The sequence below is a fragment of the Equus przewalskii genome, chromosome 5 (assembly GCF_037783145.1).
Source record: "Equus przewalskii isolate Varuska chromosome 5, EquPr2, whole genome shotgun sequence".
Taxonomy (NCBI): domain Eukaryota; kingdom Metazoa; phylum Chordata; class Mammalia; order Perissodactyla; family Equidae; genus Equus; species Equus przewalskii.
Genome location: NC_091835.1, coordinates 86,860,450 through 86,882,352, shown reverse-complemented (window position 1 = coordinate 86,882,352; position 21,903 = coordinate 86,860,450). Strand labels below are relative to the sequence as shown.

The 21,903-nt window shown below is 34.3% G+C and overlaps 1 protein-coding gene across 2 annotated transcripts in view; it reads left to right on the top strand.

Moving 5' to 3' along the window:
- Positions 1–21,903, top strand: part of ZFC3H1 (zinc finger C3H1-type containing) — a 50,870-nt gene that overhangs the window by 2,543 nt on the left and 26,424 nt on the right. For both annotated transcript variants that reach the window (XR_011540574.1, XM_070622113.1), the window contains exons 2-9: positions 3,606–4,022; positions 11,849–11,913; positions 14,647–14,845; positions 15,097–15,320; positions 17,017–17,140; positions 19,101–19,198; positions 20,533–20,742; positions 20,941–21,105. Coding sequence is in view for 1 of the 2 variants with exons in the window: in XM_070622113.1 (XP_070478214.1) it covers positions 3,606–4,022; positions 11,849–11,913; positions 14,647–14,845; positions 15,097–15,320; positions 17,017–17,140; positions 19,101–19,198; positions 20,533–20,742; positions 20,941–21,105 (1,502 nt within the window). In the remaining variant the exon portion in view is untranslated. The remainder of the gene's footprint in view (positions 1–3,605; positions 4,023–11,848; positions 11,914–14,646; positions 14,846–15,096; positions 15,321–17,016; positions 17,141–19,100; positions 19,199–20,532; positions 20,743–20,940; positions 21,106–21,903) is intronic.

Here is a 21,903-nt window from a genome sequence, read left to right as displayed (position 1 = left end):
TAAAAAGTTCAAATTGAGGTATGTAAAAAGTACTGAGGCAGCTCAAAATTTTTTCTTAATTTATTCTATATTAGGGAAGGGGGTGATGGGTGGGCTTGCCTGCCTCCTGCCGTTGAGCTTCTTTCTGCCTTTGTTGTCTTTCTGTAACCGTTCATTCAATGCCACCTTGGCATCTGTCATTTACCTTTATTAATTGTTAAGCTTACATGTTTTTATTAATAGACATATGATGTGAAAAAAGTACAGGCAAATAGCCAGTCTAATTTCTGTAGTAACTTAGCAGAAATGAGATATCCAGTTGTTTTTCTTTTTCTTTTTCTTTTTTTTTTTTTTTTTGAGGAAGATTAGCCCTGAGCTAACTACTGCCAGTCCTCCTCTTTTTTGCTGAGGAAGCCTAGCCCTGACCTAACATCCTGCGCATCTTCCTCTACTTTATACGTGGGACACCTACCACAGCATGGTGTACCAAGCAATGCCATGTCCGCACCCGGGATCCAAACCGGCAAACCCCGGGTTTCGGAGAAGTGGAACATGTGAACTTAACTGCTGCACCACCAGGCCGGCCCCTCCAGTTGTTTCTTTTCACAGATGCTGTACTTAAGAAAAAGATGCTTGTTTTGATCCTCTGCTCATTGTTTCCCTTGCGAAGTATCAGTAATCCATCCTAGGGGTGGTATTCTTTATAAGAATTTGTAAAGGAAAACTTAGTTCCCAGCCTCTTGTGTATAACATGAACAAACAAAATTTGCAATACAAAATTTTATTAATTCAAATTCTTTTAATACCATGATTGTACTCAGTTTAATTCATGTTTCTGCTGTGTGATTATAATAATGACATTTTTATTTTACAAATACTGCATTAAGAAAGAATGAGGATTATTGTGTGGCTTATTTCCATAATCTAGAAGTGAAGTAGCATGAGTACAGATGGTTGGTTGGTTTGTTTTAACTTCTTTCTCTGTAATGATTAAGATATGCTAGGTGCAGCTTTAAAGGAATAGAATAAACCAGATTTCTATTGCAGTACTTACTTTCATTCTTATTCATTTTTTAATTTTTCTTAGTGATACATACTTGTCAATCAATCTTAGCATGTATCTCCTTTGGATGATTACTATTTTAAACTTCTAAATCTGATAAGAGCTAACATGATTAGGTTAGTGTCTCTGATCAATAAAAAGTCACTGCATTTTCACCTGTAGTTGTAAAGGTTGAATAGCAGTTCTTTTTTTAAATCAGGTTTCATTTAGAAATTGCATCTTGACCAGCTTAAAATTAAATCTGTTAAGTGTTGGTTTCATCCTGGCTGTCCTGTATAGACAGAAGTAGGAGATTTCACTTAACCTTGAGGGGAGATGAGTTGGTTATAGTCATAACTCAATTGCTTTTCCTCGTTTTTCTGTTCTTTAGTTACTTTAATTTTTGTTAGTGTATTGAATCTTTTCCCTTTATGAATGTTTCCAAGGTCTTCAGTCTTTTGTTTTTAATTACTCTGGTTGTACCTTTAGCTAACTTCATTGAAAAGTGAGCTGTAAATGGAGATAATTGCAGAATTTATGTGCAAAGAGTACTTAATGGTGGCATGAGGGAGCAAGTAATTCTCTGGCTTCACATAGGAGATGACATTTGAATTGGGGTTAATTTGAAGAACAGAAGAACCTAGATACAAAGCTATGCATAAATTGTGATGAACAGGGAAAGGTGAGATTGGAAAGGAAGTATAGATCATATCAGGAAGGCGTTATATGCCATTATAAGGATTTTGGACTCTGTTCTTAGATTTAAAAAAGGGAAGAGATCTGATCAGATTTGTATTCTAGAAAGATCAGCAGCAGTATTGGGGATGGCTTGTGGGAGATAGAGCCCCAAGTGTCTATCCCGGGGCCAGATTTCTCTCTTGTAGTACGCAAAATATGGGAGTGCTTTAAAATGCTCGAAATGCAAAGAGAAAGAGGCTAAGTAGAGCTCACTGGAGAGTACCATTATTGCAAGAGTTGGAGAGAAAGGGGTTGTGAAGAGTTAGGAAAAAAAAGAGGAAGGGAAACAAGGGGAGAGTGGAGTTATGGAAGCCAAGAGAGAGGTAGTTAACAGTGTCCAGTGCTGCACAGGGGTCGGGTAAAATAAGATTCGAAAACATGGTGGATAAATTCAGCCAGCAGAAGCCAGATTCCATTTGGTTGAAGAGTCAGTAAGACAGGTAAGGAGAAACTAGTATTCTTTCAAGAAACTTGACTGAAAAGGAGAGGTCAGAGAACCAATGATTTACCAGAACAGTTTTGCTGCAGATCTGTTAGGATTTTCAATCATAATGCTCATTTAGTTTCTAAAATGTTTGGTGGTGATTCCCATTCTTGAATTGGTCATTAGGAAAGTTTAAAAAATCTTTGCAGGTGGCCGGGCTAGTGGCTTAGTGATTAAGTTTGCGCGCTCTGCTTTCAGTGGCCCAGGGTTCACAGGTTTGGATCCCCGGCCTAGACCTGGCACTGTTGTCAAGCCACGCTGTGGCAGCATTCCACCTAAAGTAGAGGAAGATTTGCACAGATGTTAGCTCAACAGCAGTCTTCCTCGCACACACACAAAATCTTTGCAAGTTGCTTGTCCTGTGAATTGTTAAACAGAGAAGAACCATATTTAGGGAAGTGTATGTTATATCCTAGCCAATTCAAATGATCTATAAATGACGTATTGGATTAAAACCACATAAAGTATTTGTCTTTTATTTTGTTAATGCTAGGCTGGAGAAGTGAGGTATGACAATTCTCATATGTATGAATTATTTTGAAAAAAATTGTAGTTTGGAACTTTGTAGCCATATCCAAGGAAGAAATTATGTTCTGTGTATCACTATGTTAGAGAAGAAAAAAACCAAAAATAATTGGTTTAGATTATTGGTAATCCTGATAAATAATTGGTAATAATTATTTAATAATAATTTAGAAGATATATTTTGAATACTGTTTAAAGGTTTTATTTTTTATTATGTAACTGCTTTCATTGTTTTAGTTGTACATATGTTAGATGTTAGCATACTGGATGAGCCCAAAAATTCTAATGAATTCGGTTTTTAAGAAAATGTTTTTTATTCATAAACTAGTCTTAACTATTAATTGTCAGTGTTTGTTTTTTTCTCTATTTTTAAAATTTGAGACAGGAGAAGAAACTGATTAAAAAGAAGAAATGTTTCTTTCTGATTATCTGAAATGTAAATTATCCATATCTGTGACAAACCATTCAGTTTCTCCCCTCCTCCTTCAGAAAGGAATTTTTAACATCCAGCTTGTGGGCTTCCCTGATACCTGTCAAAGAAGGATGCTATAACCTAACTAGAGAGAATATCTGTGGATGCTACGGGTAATAACTAACACTAGTGACTTTATAAGTGGACTATTTATGTGGATACTTATTAAATTTGAAATATGGGGACATAATGAAAGTGGGTATTAGCAGCACATAGATTAAATGGAATTTAGTAATTTAAAAATACCAGTTCATCTTTCTTGAAAAACAAATTAAAAAGGGAGACAATTCATCTATAACTTAATGTGTTTTTGTTAAATTAACTGGAAAACTTTGGGAAACTGGTTTCCTTAATATGCTGTTCAGCCAAAAGTTTTGGAAGATCTCCATCAAGAAAACAAAATTATTCATCAAAAAGTGAAAACTGTGGGGAAGAAACTTTTGAAGATTTACTTTTGAAGTATAAGCAAATACAGTTGGAACTAGAGTGCATCAACAAGGATGAAAAACTGGCTTTGAGTAGCAAAGAAGAGAACGTGCAGGAAGATCCCAAAACTTTGAACTTTGAGGACCAAATAAGCGCTGATAATGTCAGTATTACCAAGGACTCAAGTAAAGAAGTAGCTCCTGAGGAGAAAACACAGGTCAAAACTTTTCAAGCTTTTGAATTGAAACCACTCAGGCAAAAATTGACTTTACCAGGAGATAAGAATCGGTTGAAAAAAGTTAAAGATGGAACAAAACAGCTTTCCCTTAAATCTGACACTACTGAATCTAGTCAAGGTAATGGAATTAGAAATTGCAATGAGTCAAAAGATTCTTCTTTCTCTAAAGGCATAGCTAATTATTTTGGCAGTGTGCTTCATTGAAATGATTGTAGTATTTTATTTGAATTCTTTTTGCACTTTCTATATAGACTGTCATGTTATTGGATAATGTCAAGTTTTGTTTCATTCTGATCTTTCTTTTTAGTCTTCTTTGGTGGTCAGGACTTATGATACATTTTTTTAACATTAATGCTACTAGTGGACATCTTAATTTAAAGGAATGCTTTTGACATTTACCTTTAAATGTAATGTTTGTTAAGTTTTTGTAGGTATCCTTTATTGAATAAAGGACATTTGGGATCCCCTCCCCCATTCCTTTTTTGAGATTTTCAGCGTGAATGTATGTTGAAGTTTATCAAATCTTTTTTCTTCATTATTAAGAGTGTCTCATTTTTCTCCTTTAATATATTAGTGTAATAGATTATATTAATTGATTTTGTAGTGTTAAACCATCGTGTGCTTGGAATAAATTTAGCTAGTTTGTGATATATTGTTTTTATACATCATAGCTTTGGTTTGTTAATTTTTTCTTTTCCTCTTTGTTGTGAAGGTATAATTTATGTACAGTAAAGTTTACCCTTTTTAGTGTATAGATCGAGTTTTGACAAATGCAGGCAGTTGGGTAACCGTCGCCAGCCACCGCAGTTAAGATATAGAACGGTTCCATTAACTCCCACCAGCTTCCCCTATGCCCCTTTGTAGTCAATCCCTGTCTGCCCCAACCCTTAGCCTCCCTATCCCTGTAGTTTTTCTTTTCCAGAATGTCATTTATAAATGGAATCATATGCTACATTGTCTTTTGATTCTAGCTTTTGTCACTTAGCATAGTGTATTTGAGATTTGTCCATGAGGTTGTGTGTATCAGTAGTTCATTCTTTTCTATTGCTGAATGTTCCATTGTATGGCTGTGCTACAGTTTGTTTAACCGTTTCCCACTTGAGGGACATTTGGGTTCTTCCAATTTGGGCAATTAGAAAACCTTCATAACGAAAGGTTTGCTAATGTTTTGTTTAGAATTTTTTATCTGGGTTCATAGCCTGTAATTTTTTTCTTTTTCCTTGCCAGGTTTTCATACAAGGTTACGATGCTCAAAATGAGTTAGGGAGTGGTTTCCTCTCTATTCTCTAGAATAGTTTAAGACTGGAGTCATTTCTGGCATGTCTGGTAGATCGTGCTGGTAAAAGTGTCTGGGCCTGGATGGAGTTTTTTCTGGAAAGGTTTTAAATTACTGACTGTTCATATTTTCTATTTCTGGTTAAGGCAGTTTAGGTAAACTGTATTTTTCTAGTAATGTGTCCATTTTCTGTAAGTAGTAAAGTTTATAAAAAGTTATTCTTACAAATTCCACTTTTTTATTATCTCTGTCATTTATAGGTTATATCCCCTCCCCCCTTTTTTTCCTAATTTCACCAGGAATAAGTCCATAGCTTTTAAAACTCGTTAGTTTTCAGCCTCTGTCCTATTAAGATCATTTGGGGCTATGAAATGTCTGTTTTAGCTGCATCTCAGTTTGTGGTGTGTAAGTTTTTTTCGTTCATTTCTAAATATTTTCTAATTTTTGTTTTGTTTGACCTATATGATATTTGGAAGTGTGTTTCTTAACTTCCAAACTTGTAGGCTTTCTAGCTGTATTTTTTGTTATTGATTTCTAAGTCAATCATATTATCAGAGAATGAGATGTATGTGATACCAGTCTTTTGAAATATTTACAGGGACCTGCTTTATTGTCTAGTATTTATTGATTTTTGTAACTGTTCTGTGTGTTTTTGGAAGGAATGTATGGATTGTTAGCTCAAGCTTTTTATATTGTTCATATCTTCATTTTTTGATCTACTTTGTCTATCAATTGCTAAGAAGTTTGTTAAAACCTGAAACTATGATTGTAGGTTTGTGATTTTCAGTTTTTGCTTTAAACACTTTGAGGCTGGGGAATTAACTCATTATGCTCATTATGTAGTGACCTCCTTTATCTGTAGTGTTTTTGCCTAAAAGACTATTTTGTCTCTTGTTAATAGCCACACCATCTTTCTCTTGATACGTATATTATGCCTTGTATTTCATTTTCCATCCTTTAAGTCTTTCTGTATTCTCACGTCTTAAATGTCTCTTGTATATAGTATAGAGTTGAATTTCATTTGTAATTTAGTCTGACAGTCTCGTCTTTTAACTAGAATATATAATTTATTCACATTTTTCCAAGATTACTGATATTTGGCTTTAATTTTCTTTTCTTTTTTTCGGGCTTCTTTTGATTATTATTTTTCATGTAATTTTTTTCTTTTACTAATTTGAAAGTTAGGCACTAAGTTTCTGGTCTCATACTGGTTCTTCTAGCAATTATGAATTTTTATCAACATTTGAAGTTAATCAAGGTCTTTACCCTCTCCCTGATATACAAGGACCAATATTTGCCTAGCTTTGCCCATATATTTAACACTTTCTTGGCTCACTTTTTCATCTATGTCTAAAACCACTTATGCTTAAAATAGGTTTTTTGGCATTTCTTTTAGTATATGTCTGCTGGATGGAAAACTTACTTCTGTTTGCCCTCTTTTAAAGATAACTTTTCTAGGTTTAGAATTCTTGATTGTTTAATTATATTCTCAATATATTGAAGTTATTTTCTGGCTTCCACTGTTGATTTTGAAAAGTCAGCTATTAGTCTTAAAAGTTTCTAATTTGAAGGAAATCTATCTTCTTCTCTGGTTGCTTTAAAGATTCTACTTTTGTCTTTGAAATTCTGTAGTTTAACTATGATTTGTAGGTTTCTTTTTATTTATCCAGCTTGGGATTTGTTTTGCTTATTTTCATTGATTCTGAAAAATTATCAGTATCTCTTAAAATGTCCCATTCTCTTTCTTTTCTGGAACTTTGTATAGCCATATGTTATAGTAAATCATCTCACTTTATCTTCCATTTCTCTTAATTTCTCTTAAGTTTTCATCTCTTTGTAACTCTATGCTACATTCTAGAAAATTTCCTATGATGTGTTTTTCAGTTCACTGATACTCTCTTTAGCTGTGTCTGATTGGCCTTAAGCCCACCTATTGAGTTTAAAATTTCAGTTACAATTTTTCTTTTAGTATTTTGTTTTTCAAATCACTTTAGTCATTCTTTTTGGTTTTTTTCTCTCTGCGTGTTTTTTCATATTTATCTTTATTTCTTTAAACATATTAACCATAGAGTTGTTTTGTTCTCAGGTTTAGTACCTTCTTTTATTGAATGTTTAGTGGTTTTTTTTTTCTTAAGTGAAGTGTTCATTTTCCTTTGAATTTTTTTGGTGAGAACTTTTTGAGGCCTGGAACAAATGTGGATTCCCTAGAGAGGATTTACTTTTGCTGCTGCCAGGGACTTGTGTAGACTTTTGCTCTGCGACCACTTTATCATTGAAGATTTCTGGGCCAGCCATGTGAAGTAAATTTGTTTGCACACTCGAGTGGTGACTGATTTTGGTTACACATTCTCAGGGACATGATTTTTCCTCTTTAAATTAGCACAATGCTTCCAGACAGGCAGTTTTGAAAAGTATAACCCCGTAGGATAGAAAAGACACACAAATAGCTATCATAGAGTATAGTAAGAGTTATATATGAAAGCCTGCAGTAACACAAAGGATTAAATATCCCCACCTGGATTTAGAAAGTTTTCATAGTGATGGAAATGTTTGATGTGTGTCTTGAAAAATGAGTCTTTTCCACTTGGGAAGTCACAAGGTACCAAATGAGCAGATGAAATGACAAAGAACTTTTAAAGGATATTGAAGTTGATCTAATATGGGTGCAATGTGGCATATATGGTGTGTTTCTGGCAGTGGTTGGATATAAATTTATAAAATGATAGGTTGGGATTGTGAAGGTTTGCCAAGGCTTGCAAAGGGCCTTGGGTGTCTTGATAAGGGATTTAGGTTTCCTTTAAACATCCAGTGGGCCATCAGATATTTTTAAGCAGGAAAATGATGTGATCAGATGTCTGTTTTAGAAAAATAACTGGCAGCAGTGTGGAAGAGGTATTGGAGAAAAACCAAAAAAGCTAAAACTTACCTGAATCAGTAAATTATATTGATTAGTGTTTCTATTTATGTATTCCTGCCCCCCCCCCCGCCCCCCACCAGTCTTCAACAAGACTCTCAGCTCTGCCATCAAACTTTAAATTATCAGTCAGAGTTTTTTCCATTTCTTTCAACCACTCTTCTCAACCTCCATCATTTTTTCCAGGCCTTTTACTCAACCTTTATCCCTCTTGTCAGCCTGTGAGCTTGCCTCCTATTTCTGGTGATCTCACTCAGCTTCCAACTCTTCACTTCTGGCTGTCATCTTATATCCATATCAATTTTCACTTCAGTTCCTCCACTCTAAGGAAGCAGTGACCCTTTTGTTGCTAATGACCACTTTGTTGTAGCCTGTGTTTATGACTCTAACTTCTCCTACCTTCTCTCTCACCTTGCTCCATCTGTTGTTTATTTGGATTCATCTTTAACCACTTATTCTTAAGAGGTTCTTATTATAAACGTATTTGAGTTTTCCATCCTAAAATATAAACACTCCCTTCTTCCCATTTTGCATTCTCTCTTCTGTCTGGAAAGGCTAGTCCACACTGACTCTTCATTTTCTCTCTCATTCCCCCTCAACCCATTACAATCTGCTTTTCTACTCTTACCAGGATACTAAAACTACTCATGGCAACGTTACCTTGACCTAATTGCAAAATTCATTTTTTATTTTCATTCATTTTTTATTTCATTGTTCTCTTCATTCGAAAATTGAGCTGTTTATTCCAGGCTCTTGGAAAAATATATCACTGAACAGAATAGTCATTTATGCCTTCATGGGCTTACATTTTAGAAGCAGAGACAGTAAATAGGATGAGTAAATAACAGACATGGAAAGAGAAAAGGTGTAACGGTAAGTAGGATGGGTGTAACAGGTGTGCTGGCAGTATTAACAGGTGGTCAGGAGAGGTTTGAATTTGAAGGTGAGATTTAAACAAAGGCTTTGAAAATGGTGAGGGAACAGCCTCTGGGGGATGAAGTTTCTAGGCAAAGAGAATAAATCGCTAGGGCAGTGATTTTCTAACTGTGGTCCTTGGACCAGCATTACCTAGGAACTTGATAGAAATGCAAATTCTCAGGCCCTACCCCAGATCTACTGAATTGAAAACTCTGGAAATAGGACCCAGCAATCTGTATTTAACTAACTTCCTGTTGATTATAATAACTGCGAAAGTTTGAGAATCACTGAACTAGAGTAATGTGACACTTAAGGCAAAAGGACACCTGGCATATTTGGGGAATAACGGGGAGGCCTGTGCCACTAAAGAGAGAGTGAGGGGAATGAGTAGTGGGAGAGAAGAAGTCAGAGATGATGGATTGGGACAGGTCATGTAGAGCCTTATAAGAACTTCGGTTTTTATTCTGAGTAAAATGGGAACTGTTACAGGGTCTTGAGCAAAAGACTGGCATAATTTGTTTTATACTCTCAAAGGATCACTCTGGGCACAATGTTAAGAATATTCTGTAGGGAGTAGACACATCTATTATATTCGATGATGTTTTTCTTGCTAAATCTTGAAATTTTGAGGTTTCTATGATACTGTACACATCTGGAATTTTTTATAACTTTCTGATTTCCCTTTTTTTAAAAAAAAATAATTACTTTTCCTTTGTAATTTCTTAACTGTTGATGTCGTCCGTGTTCCGTTCTCCTGGGGTATTCTCAATTATGGTTTTAACTAACGCCTATATCCTGATGACTGTTTCTAGCTCAGTTTAAAATTCCAGGTAATAATTTTTAAAATACTGCATGACTGTGCAAGACCAATTTTCATTTTGGAAGTATTGAGTAAGAATTAAAATAATAATTTTATTGTAGATACCCATGACAGTGGTAGGACAATGCCAAACTACATGTTTGGTCACTTAGGCTATAACCTGCTTTTATAATCTCTGTGTGAAGTTAGATGTATAGTTTGAAATTTATGGTTTGAGCTTGTTTTTAAGGTAGTCTTGTGCTCATAAGGTACCCGCCGGCTTAATGGATATTTGCCTCTATGTTACCTTAACGGGGCTTGCTGCCACCTTTTATAAACAAGAGAGATCCTCATCAACTAATAGGCTTCTCGTGACCTAATGAAACTCATAGGTTTCTCGTGTAGGAGAAAAGTTGAATGCTTTCTCCGTGTATTATTGGAAGTCTGTTTATGTCTTTATTTTATTTCCTTGCTTGTTTTTGTCTAATAGTTATTACTGTTTTGGTGTTCTTTGAAGTATGGTCAGTTTTGCTATAATGTGACATAGGCATTCCTAGAAATCACTACACTGCAAAATTACACAATAAACCACAGGGCTTACGGGCAAAATGGAGTTAGGGAAACAACATTCAAAGACTTTCTCAATGGCACATGGAAAAAGATAGGAACCCAATAAAAATCGTAGTGCAGCTTTACACATTAAATGGGTAAGAAAATGCTTGGAATGCTACAATAAATGTCAGTTTACCTTGAAAAAGATCTAAAGTGTGCTTGTGGAAGTGAAAGATTTGCAGCTTGTGAGTTATGAAGTGGATCAAGGAAGGTAAGCTAAAATTGGACAGTAAGTTATAACACCAGATGTGGATGAGCATGGTCTATAAACATACACAGTGAACTGAAGTAGCTGATCGATGATCAAGGTGTGGGGGGTTTGTGTGTTCCTACATGGCTCACGTCACCTGTATAGTTTTCTGTATTCTCTTAGTGTTTCTCAGAGACAAATTGCTCATAAGCAAACGTGAAATTTGTGTTATGCTCAGATTGTTTTCTAATATATCAATCATGTTGCAACAAATTCACATTTCCAAAACAAGCCTTATAGCAGAACTGACCTAACTCAAAATTTGGTGGTTGCCTTCTATATACTGTCTAGGGTACTTCATTAGCAATTTCTCTGTTTATTGAATGAGTTGCCTATTCTTTTACCAGTAGGCCTTCTTGAGCAATCAAATTAGGATGTTTGGAACACTGATAGACAGTACTATGGGAAAAAAAACTAGGCTTGGAGTTCAGGCTTAATTTGAATCCTAGTTTGCATCTTCAGTTGTGTCATCTTGAGGAAGATTCTCTTAGTTTTTAACTTCGTCTGTTCTGGTTTCACAAGTGTCTACCTCAATACTGTTGTAAATGTACTATACCTTTGTTGTGTGATTTGTAGAGCTGTCATAGATTAGATAATATATAAATAAAATTTTATAAATGACTTCGTCAGAAATCTGGGCACAAGGCTAGAATTCTGAAAATAATATATGGATGGGCTTAACTTTGTTGATATTTAACCTACTTCTACTGATGCTTCCTAGCTAAATGGAGCCCCATTTCTTTAATGCATAAATCCAGTATAATCTCTGAATGTTTAATTCATTTCAACTTTAGCGGTCTGAAATAATCCTTGTTATATTCTATCAGTGTATCTTATCTATTCAGTAATGAAGCTTTTTGCTTCTTGTCTATCTACTCCATAAATTCTGTTCTTATTTGAAATAATTAGTTTTAGTTCAGAAGTCACCCAAGTTCAGTTTTAATTTATTATTTAATATTTTGAATCATTTTGCCTTATAACTTTCAGAAATGAGGCTGATATGAAAAGTTTGGTCAGATTTTCATTCTCTCTAACAGCATTCTTTCCTTTTGGTTGAAAGATGGAGAAAATGAGACCCTTTTAAATAATTACTACTAAATATTATATAGCATTTTACTTTCAATTGATTGTAGCTGTCTTTTAGAGTATTCAAAGTATGCTGTTTTATTTTAAAGGATTAGAAGACAAAGAACAAAATTTAACAAGAAGGATTAGTGCCTCAGATATTCTATCTGAAAAGGTAAGATATTGCTTTGTGGGATTGGATATCTCTGTAAGATTGTTGTACTGCTTTACTCTGTTCTTTTGAAAGGGAAATTCTGTCTTGCTTTTCACTCATTTTCTCTCATCATCGCTGTACCTTCATTTGAACATAAGCCTTAAAGATAAAATCTGGAGAGACGTCTTGGAGTATCTTCACTGGGTTCAATTAAATTATATCTAATAGAAGTGTTATATATAACTGTAGATGATCTTTTTGTTTGTGTTTTGAAACTTCTGATTTTTATCAAGAGATTTTCTTTTCCTATTTCTGGGATTATCCTCTGTGTGAAAGCTTTGGAGTTCGGGCAGACCTTGACCTGTTATCCAGTTCTAGCTCCTCCTCTTATTAGCTGAGTGATCTTGTGTAATCTATTTAGCCTTTGCTTGCCTCTGTTTTCTTTTCTACAAAATGAGTGATGTCATCTGTTCTCTGGGTTGTTGTGAGGTTCAGCAGGATAAAGTGCAGAAGCATTAAGCACTGTGTTTGACATGTAATAGGCACTCAATAACCCAAGCCTTTTCTTTGTTGAATTAGAGATCTGAAATATGTACAGTTGCTTCTGTAAAGATTTCAGCTAGTTTTTATGAGTAAATGAAATGATGCAAAGAGCCTAGGAGCTTTAGGAAAGATATGGTCCTGAATTTAAGAATGATAATATTACAGGTACACACACATGCACACACAGACACACATGCATATGGATGTATATATGGTTTTGAATATCCTCACAGTAATTCCACAAAGTCAAGTGACATTATCTGTTTTACAGATGAGGTAAGATACATATAGATTTTACATACAAGTAGATTAAGCAACTTGCCCTAAGTTACACAGGACTTAAGTGTTTGAGCAAGGAGTTGAATGAGGTCCACTGCTCTTCTTGCTGATCAAGTAGCTGCATAAAGTAGCATATAATTGTGTGACAGAATCAGTGGCTTCTTTCTTTCATTCCAAAAGGAGTAGTTACAAGAAGTAATCAAAGACTTTTAAGTCTCAGTGAAGCAATGATGATAGCTTTATTTTATTAAACTCTAGATCAGCACTGTCCCTTAGGATTTTCTATAATAAGGGAAATGTTCTGTATCTATATTCTCCAGTATTGTAGCTGTTAACCACATGTGGCTATTAAGTACTTGAAATGTGATTAGTGTGGCTGAGGAACTAAATTGTTTATTAAATTTTGGTTAATTTAAATAGCTCATTACTACCATATTGGACATTATTGCTCTAGAACTTGAGTACTAAGCAGTAAAATTTGATGTTTAAGTGACTTAGAGTAAAAAAGGCTTGTGATGATTTTTAAGCTCATTTGTTACATGTATTTCCCAACAGTAGAAAGGGCAACTATATCCTCGTTTGGGTAAACTGAAATACTGAAATATGTGATGGTAGTTCAGTTGGAGATTTGTAATAATTCATGTGAAGGTAAACCCAATAAGTAGGATCCACTATTTTCTTTATGCTTAAGAATTAAATAACTGGATTTTAGAAAACATTAAATTATAATTCACCTATAAGAAAGTTATTAGGTAAGTGGGACTTCGGAGTCTTAGACTCTTTTGATTCCCTACCACCCGCCCCATACATACATATGCATAAAAGAAAAACATATACAGTTTTGTATTTAACTTCAAGTGGTGAGGAGGCCGAAGAACCCCCCCTTACCTTCTTCCCCTCCAAGTTTATGGACTCTAATTAAGAACCTCTGCTTAAGTTGCCTGATGTTTTCAGTTATATTTTTGCTAAAATGTAGAGAATAGATTAATTTTAAAAACTATCTCAAAGAAAAGGTAGAGTGGGAGCCAAGCCCGGTGGCACAGTGGGGTTTGCATGTTCCGCTTCAGCGGCTTGGGGTTCGCCAGTTCAGATCCCAGGTGCAGACCTACACACTGCTTGTCAAGCCATGGTGTGGCAGATGTCCCACATGCAAAGTAGAAGAGGATGGGCACGGATGTTAGCTCAGGGCTCATCTTCCTCAAAAAGAATAAAGAGTGAAAAAATTAAAAAGAAGTTATTTCAATCAGATGAAAGTTCTCAAACATTTGCTTTTAGCCTATTTTCTTATTTTAGCTACCCTGAAGAAAAATCTTGGGTGTTCAAAATATTTTAAATATTCAGATAAGTATCTGTAGCTTTCGAACATGTAATGTTCAAATATAAGCAAATCTTTACATATCTTTGTGCTTTAATTTAAAGAATTATAAAATATTATAAAAAATGTTTGCAAATTTGAATCTTGACATTCGTTTTACCTGTTCTCTGTATTACTTGTAAGGCTAGTAAATCACATGATTGTGGAACCACTTCATTCTTCATTCTTTACCTCTCCTGGTTTGATTCTTTCTTGCATTCACTGCCATCAGATTGTTACTCTTTCTTGTTTGGGAAGTTCAGTTAAATGATAATGTCTAACCCTTAACTTTCCCCTTTTTTGCGTCATCCTGTTCCATCAGCTGTACCTTTCCCTCCAACTCTCACACTTGTGTAGGCACACACTCTCCATGGGTTGATCTTCTGTTTGTATTATAGGGTTGGAACTAGGGTGTAGGATTATGGTAAGTAGTTTAGTTTCCTTTATTTATATTTGCCATTTAAATATTTGCCTTAAAACTAACTTTAAATTTTGATCTTATACAAGATTTGACTTGGTGAAATGTTTAAGGTCAAATAATAGAATTTAAAAATTGCAACTATTTCTTCTTTTTAAAGAAACTTGGTGAAGATGAAGAGGAGCTATCTGAACTACAGCTTCGTCTTTTGGCTCTCCAGTCAGCCAGTAAAAAATGGCAACAAAAAGAGCAGCAGGTGATGAAAGAAAGCAAAGAAAAGTTGACTAAGATGAAAACTGTACAACAAAAAGTTAAAACCAGTACAAAAACACATTCGGCCAAAAAAGTTAGCACTACAGGTGATCATTTCTGTTAAATTCTTTTGATTTCATAGATCAGTATAGTTTCTAGATTTTAATTCAGAATGTTTTGAGTTTGAGGCTTTATAGGGCCCTGAGTGGAAGACAGCCCTGTAATAACAGAACTTAGGAGCAACTGTCTATACGACTTGGTGATAATGAAAAGAATTTTTAAAGCTGTTGTTTTCTTTTGTCCTCTAGGAAATTCTAACTCTAATAGATACTGATGTTTTTGTATTTTTAATTTAAAGCTAAACAAGCATTGAGGAAGCAGCAAACAAAGGCATGGAAGAAACTACAACAACAGAAAGAGCAGGAGAGACAGAAAGAAGAGGATCAGCGGAAACAAGTTGAAGAAGAGGAGAGAAGGAAAAGAGAAGAAGAAATCAGAAAAATTCGAGATCTCTCAAATCAGGAAGAGCAGTACAATCGATTCATGAAATTAGTTGGTGGAAAGAGGAGATCAAGAAGTAAAGTAAGGAGTGCAAAACTATAAATTTAAAAAATTACTCAAATTTAAGTGTCCTTATAGTGTTACTTCATAAATTTAGTCAACTAAGAAAAAAGTATAAAGTTCTTGTGTTTGATAGGGCTTTTGTATAAGTAACTTTTGGGGAGACGGCAACGTAGGTTATAATTGAGAATGACTTTTTTGTAGTTATAGATATTAGAAATAGAAGAAATGAAAGAAAGACTAAAATTATGGTTAGCAAAGTCTACTTTTAGCTTTTTCATCATTTTCTATTTAGAAGAAAGTAGGATGATTAAATTGTAGTGAGGACTTATTCTAAAAATGGCCGTTCCCCAAGTACAGGAGCAGAAGTTCATTAGCTTTTTGTTGTTTAGTCATGTAGAATTAGAAATATGTCATGATTAATTGGTATTGACTATTTTAAAGAAAGTTAAATCATCACATAGTAATAGCTTTCATGCATGTGGCTCCTTTATTTAGTTATCAAGCATTTGTGAGCCTTTACTGTGTGTAAGTCATTGATAATGATTGAGTTGTCTTTTATGGATGGTGTCAGGAAGTAAACTGGAGATTTACAATTGATTTAGTTCTGTTAGCAGTGACACATTTCAGAATTCTGAGCAATTTGACTACAATTGTGAATGTACTATTAAGAATAGAGGGATACTGGGGCCAGCCCCATGGTGGAGTGGTTAAGTTTGCGCACTCCGCTTCAGCGGCCCAGGGTTTCAAATGGTTCAGATCTAGGCGTGGACATGGCACCGCTCATCAGACCACACTGAGGTGGTGTCCCACATAGCAGAACCAGAAGGACCTACAACTAGAATATACAACTATGTACTGAGGGGCTTTGGGGAGAAGAATAGAAAAAAAAGGAATAGAGGAATATTGAAGAGTAAGAGCTTTTTAATTGTAGGGAGTCAGGAGGTAGGTTTGCTTCTTAAGCAAGGAATTTATAAATATTCATGCGTTGAATTTCTAAAAAGTATTTTGATAGAATCTTTTTTTAGAGAAAAGTATTTTATTTGCACATTACTCATATTTATCTGGATAGGTTTTGCTAATTTTTAGTTTGTTATGACCTGTCTCTGTAAGTGAAATTATAAGAAGTAAAAAAAAAGAAAACTGTATGTAAACATATTAACTAAATTTCTAGTTTTCAGCTATCATTAATTTATTCATAATTAAGATGTTGCTGAATTCTTTTGAAATATTCTAAATAAAGTCTTGACAACATAAAACTTGAATTTATTCATAAATATTGAATTTATGAATAAATTCTAAGTAATATCTAAGTAATAAATATCTAAGTAATAAATATAATAATAATAAATAAGTAATAAATCTAGTTTCTTACTTAGAGAGAGGCCATAAGTGTTCAAGAACTTGGTGTCTTCTTATTTTACAGAGAAATAGCTGATGATTTAGTGGCTCAGCTATCTATGGAGGATTTCATTTGTATAGATAGTATTTGATAACTTTTATTTTCTGTCTGACAGTTATAAAATGTCAACCCTAGTGTACCTATAATGTACGTTGAATTTCCCAACTCACGTGTGATAGGCAGGTCTAACTGGATCACCAAGATTTTTGCTACTGTTCCCTAGAAGATAACTGTCAATCCTTATATCATTTCTAGCCTAAGAATAGACTAAGACAGAAAATGCTTTGAAACTAAAAAAATATTTTGTGTAATTAGTCTTCAGATCCTGACCTGAGACGATCCTTAGATAAGCAACCTACTGATAGTGGAGGAGGCATTTATCAATATGATAACTATGAAGAAGTTGCTATGGATACAGATAGTGAAACCAATTCTCCAGGTATGAGCCAAAACTTAAAACATTTGCATATTCATAAATTTTCGTAAAAACAAAATGGTCACAAAGCTACCCAAAACCTTGAAAAAACTATGTAATGAAAGTGAGATTTGCTGGTGAATTATGCAACCAGAGATATTATTTGGTGTAAAAATACTTAGAGAGTAAACCTCAAATGTGTAATGTTAGCTTTTATTTCCAAGTGTTCCTTTCTAGATAGGATTTAAATTAAAAGGCAGTGTTTAAACTCTGCTGTTAACTGTTTGATCTAAAAAGTGAAGATTGTGGGAAAGATGAGACTGCCACTTTAAAAAAAATACATCGAACCTTTGATCTTTAAGTATCTTTATATCAAGGTACTTTCTGATTTAGTCAGAAAAAGAAATCTTTCTTGCTTTTAGACTTCCTTCCTCCTTCTGTTGATGATACTTTGTAGGAATTTGGAGACGGAAAGGGACACTAGTGGCATCTTAGGAAAGGCTGGCTAGCACTGGTCAAGCTGTACCTCGGCTGGATTGCACATTGTAGGATGTGGCTCTGTCTTGGAGGGCTGGAGACTTGCTTTAGTTGACACTCAGGTCATTGGCTGTGAGAGACCTATTCTCTCACTAATGAAAACACATACGACTCAGGCAGACAGCCACATGCAGTTGGCGTTCCAGGAACTGCAACGCTTACTTATGATCACCATATTTCTCCCTATGGTCATATCATGAGACCAAATCAAAACTAGCATCTTACTTCAATGTGTCTAGGCAAGAGACAAAGAAAACTCTGTATGATCTGGGTAATGTTTACCAAGAGTGCTTGGTAAACAATTTTCAGGTTATTGTTTTTAGGCTGATGTTTGATAATCTTACATTATATTATGTTTTCATGTCATAATTTAACTCTGTTTGGCCAGTTTTTAATTTTCTTATTTCCAGATTCTTGAAGATGATGCATTGCTGTTCCCAAGTATTGAGATTATTATTGACTCTTTATTTCTATAAAATAACTTTATGATCTATGGTTTTAAAAGAATTTTGTAAAAGATTATTATACAGAGAATATATTCTCTATTCAGCTCTGTCAGATTTAACCTTTTGCCATATTTGCTACAGATATTTATATTTTTAAGAAGTAAAACTTCCTAAAGGCCAATGTATATTCAAATAGTACCATTTGGGACATAAGTCAGCTATATAAGGCATATGGGTAATACCTGTATTGACTTGTGAGACAATTGGGGTAAAGAAGAAACATTAGTTTTTACCTAAGGTTATATAGTTATCGGGTAGCAAGAGTAGTCTTTGGATCTGCCATATATCATTGAGTCATAAGAAACCACTGAAGGTAAAATGCACAATTATTTTTTTTTGCTCCCAAGGAAGAAAAAATGCTAAGAGTTTAACTGAGATGCATCAGTTGTGTTTCACAATTATTAAAATGTGAAAAGATGTACATTTTATTGATTAAATGCAATAGATAGTTCTTCTCATTCCTAGTCCTGTTTGCTGTCTATACAGCTTAAATAGTCCCTTTCTTCACTTTTCTTTGTTCCACGTGAAGGGAAGAATAGAGCTACCACATCACTGTTTTCCTTTAGTTAGGGCACGTTAGCAGATCCGGGGGAATTTTTTGTTTTATTAATCCTTAAAAAGTATGTTTGTAAAACTAGATATATATTTCTAGCCTTTCCTCTTCTATTTCCTCTGACCAATCATTAGGTGAAAAGTGGAACAAACTGGAAAGTTTTGAGGGACTAAATGTCAGCTTAAGTGGAAGGCTGACTTTATGATGATATAAGGACAATTTTAAATAGATGGAGGCGGTCTCATGGAAGTTAAAGATTTTATTAGAGGTTAATAAAATCTAATTTTCTCTCTGCCTAGATGTATTTGTATTTCTTCAAACATATAATAAGTTATTTATTCCTGTTGAAGTATTTCTGTTATTAAACTCTTAAAAAAATTTTTTTCAGCTCCTTCACCAGTGCAACCACCGTTTTTCTCTGAATGTTCATTGGGGTATTTTTCTCCAGCACCATCTATTTCTTTGCCTCCACCACCTCAGGTTTCTGTAAGTGAGAATTGATATGATTTCTGAGAAAATCATTTTGTTGCTTTGTGTCTTTTATTTGTTTTGATTTGAAAAATTTGTTTTGAGAAAGATGGTTAGATTTGAAGAGCTTAAAAAATCAGAATTGTTTACCAAATTTAATAGCTATGAAATCTGAGGAATAGACAGTTGATTGTTTATTGGTAGGCAGTGTATTTGGTAGACTTTTTGGGACTGATTTTTAGTCTCATGTTGACTTTCTTTCAGTGCTTAGCATGTTTTATTCTTTCTTCTAAGCCGGTTGCTACTCAGACAATTTATTCCAAAGCAGAATAAGAATTATCTACTGTTTTGGATTATCTTTTCTGGAAATTAGCATTTGAGTACATTAGGATGCTTCTAGAAATAATTCTTTCCTTTCTCCTCTTTTGATGAATACAGTTATTTTTAATTTGAAAGTTCAGCAAAAGAAAGCATTGTGTGTGGAAGTTAATTTCTTTTCCCCTGTCTTTTTAAAAAAGAGCTGCCGTTTCCCCATTTAAAAAAAAAAGAAGAAAAAAGAGGAAGTGAGGGAATCATAAAGTAAAAGTTCTGAAGTTATTTCTAGATTGAGAGAGCCTGCAGATCACCAAACTGGGTCTCTTTCAGTAGGTTAGAAGGAGCCTTGCCATTTCACAGTTCCGGGTAGACATCTGTGTCTTCCCAGGAAGCTTAAGTTGAAGGGAATATTGGAGCAGAGAGTGAAAGACAAAACATTTTTTCTTTCTTCCTTGAAATGTTTTCTTTTGGGAAAGGGAGAATGGATGAGCTAAATGCCAAGAGAAATACTGGAAAGTCCTTGAAGCAAAAGTATATCCAAACTCAAGGATTTGTGTAAAATTGGTTTTCTTTATAGATAGTTTCTAAGAAGCCATTTCACAAGGATTTAGGAGAGTAGTGGTGATTCTTCTTAATGCTTAATTCTTAAGATACTCTGAACTATTTCCAGAATCCCTTTGGTTTCTAATTTTTTTTACTTAATTGTATTTTCTTGGTTTTCAATATCTCTGCTTGTTCTAAAGTAGAACATCTAAAGACTCTAAAATTTGATTTCTCTGTCTTTTAGAATGCTAAATGAAGGTAAGAACAGGAATGGAGAAGTTTCTGTAATTACTTTCAAGTTCATAAATTAAATGTTTAAAAATTTGTTGATTTTTTTTTTTTATTGTAAAAATTTCTTTTTTGTGGCTGAGTATTGGAGTCTACATTAGTTTTGGGATTTATGGTATACTTAGTTCACTTATGCTTAAGCTAAAGTAATAACCTAAAGTTACCTTTTTCTAATTTATTATTTCTTCTTTTTTAAAAATAACTAGTCTCTGCCACCTTTGAGCCAGCCTTATGTGGAAGGCTTGTGTGTTTCTCTTGAACCTCTACCTCCTCCACCACCTTTACCACCTCTCCCACCTGAAGATCCGGAACAGCCTCCAAAACCACCTTTTGCAGATGAGGAAGAGGAGGAAGAAATGCTGCTTCGAGAAGAGCTGCTTAAATCTCTAGCGAATAAAAGAGCTTTTAAGCCAGAGGTAATTTAGGTCCCTAAACCTCTAGGTGGTGCTCTTGAGCTTAGTTTTGGGGAGCTCGGGTTTTCTCTGCTTTTGGGGGATTCATTGGGCTTTTCAGTAAAGTAGGGATAAGTCTGATACTAATTTGCTCAAGATTTTTAAAGATGACAGATTTCTTTTTATTTAAAAATGTTTCCTGTCTGTCTCTTCCTTGTTTAGGAAACGTCCAGTAATAGTGATCCACCGTCACCTCCAGTGCTGAACAGTTCACAGCCTGTGCCAAGAAGCAATCTATCGATAGTCAGTATTAATACAGTATCTCAGCCTAGGATACAGAATCCAAAGTTTCACAGAGGACCTCGTCTTCCACGAACTGTGATCTCGGTAAAAACAAACAAAATAGTTAATCCTACTGTTGCCCAAACAGCGTAAGAGAGATTTGTTTGAAGTTGTACTGTCTTTGTTCCCCACCTCTTAGTTTATTTATAGACACATGTATTTATATGTAAATACAAATTTATTTATTTATTGTTTTTTATTAAAAGTGGGAGCAGCTTCTTCACTTGAAAACTGGTAGAGTTAAGTGATAATGTTTTTGGGGAAGCATTATTCTCATCAGAGTGGGATGCTTTCCTTTGCCATTTCCTCATGTTTTTTCTTTATAAATTGGTCCGTTCAGATTTTCTGTCTATTCTAGAGTCAGTTAGCAAATTGTGTATTTTTTATTTCCCTATCTATATACTTTGCTCATATTTTTCCAATTCATAATTATACTGTAATGGAAGAATTTACTTAGTAAATATCTATTTATAATTTATTTCGTAAATGTCTAAGGAGGTTGAAATGACCATTTCTTTCTGCTTTACTTTGTAATGGCTTTGAAGTAAAATAAATGGAGTAAACCCAAGTTGAAATCTTGCTTCTCTTGGGTAGACCAGCTTTGTCCACTTATACCCTCTGTATAACCACAAAAGCCAAAAAGTTTTGTTACTAATTATGTAGAATTATTAATTATTTCTTTTGTTGTAAAAGAATTAGATGACGTTATGGTTCTTTATAGAAAATGGGAGAAAAGAAAATTTAAATGACAAAGGCAATCATAGTAGTATCTTTCTAGACAGACTGAGAATATAGACTATTTTGTTTTTGGCATATAAACAGTATTGGTGGAGTAAAACAAAG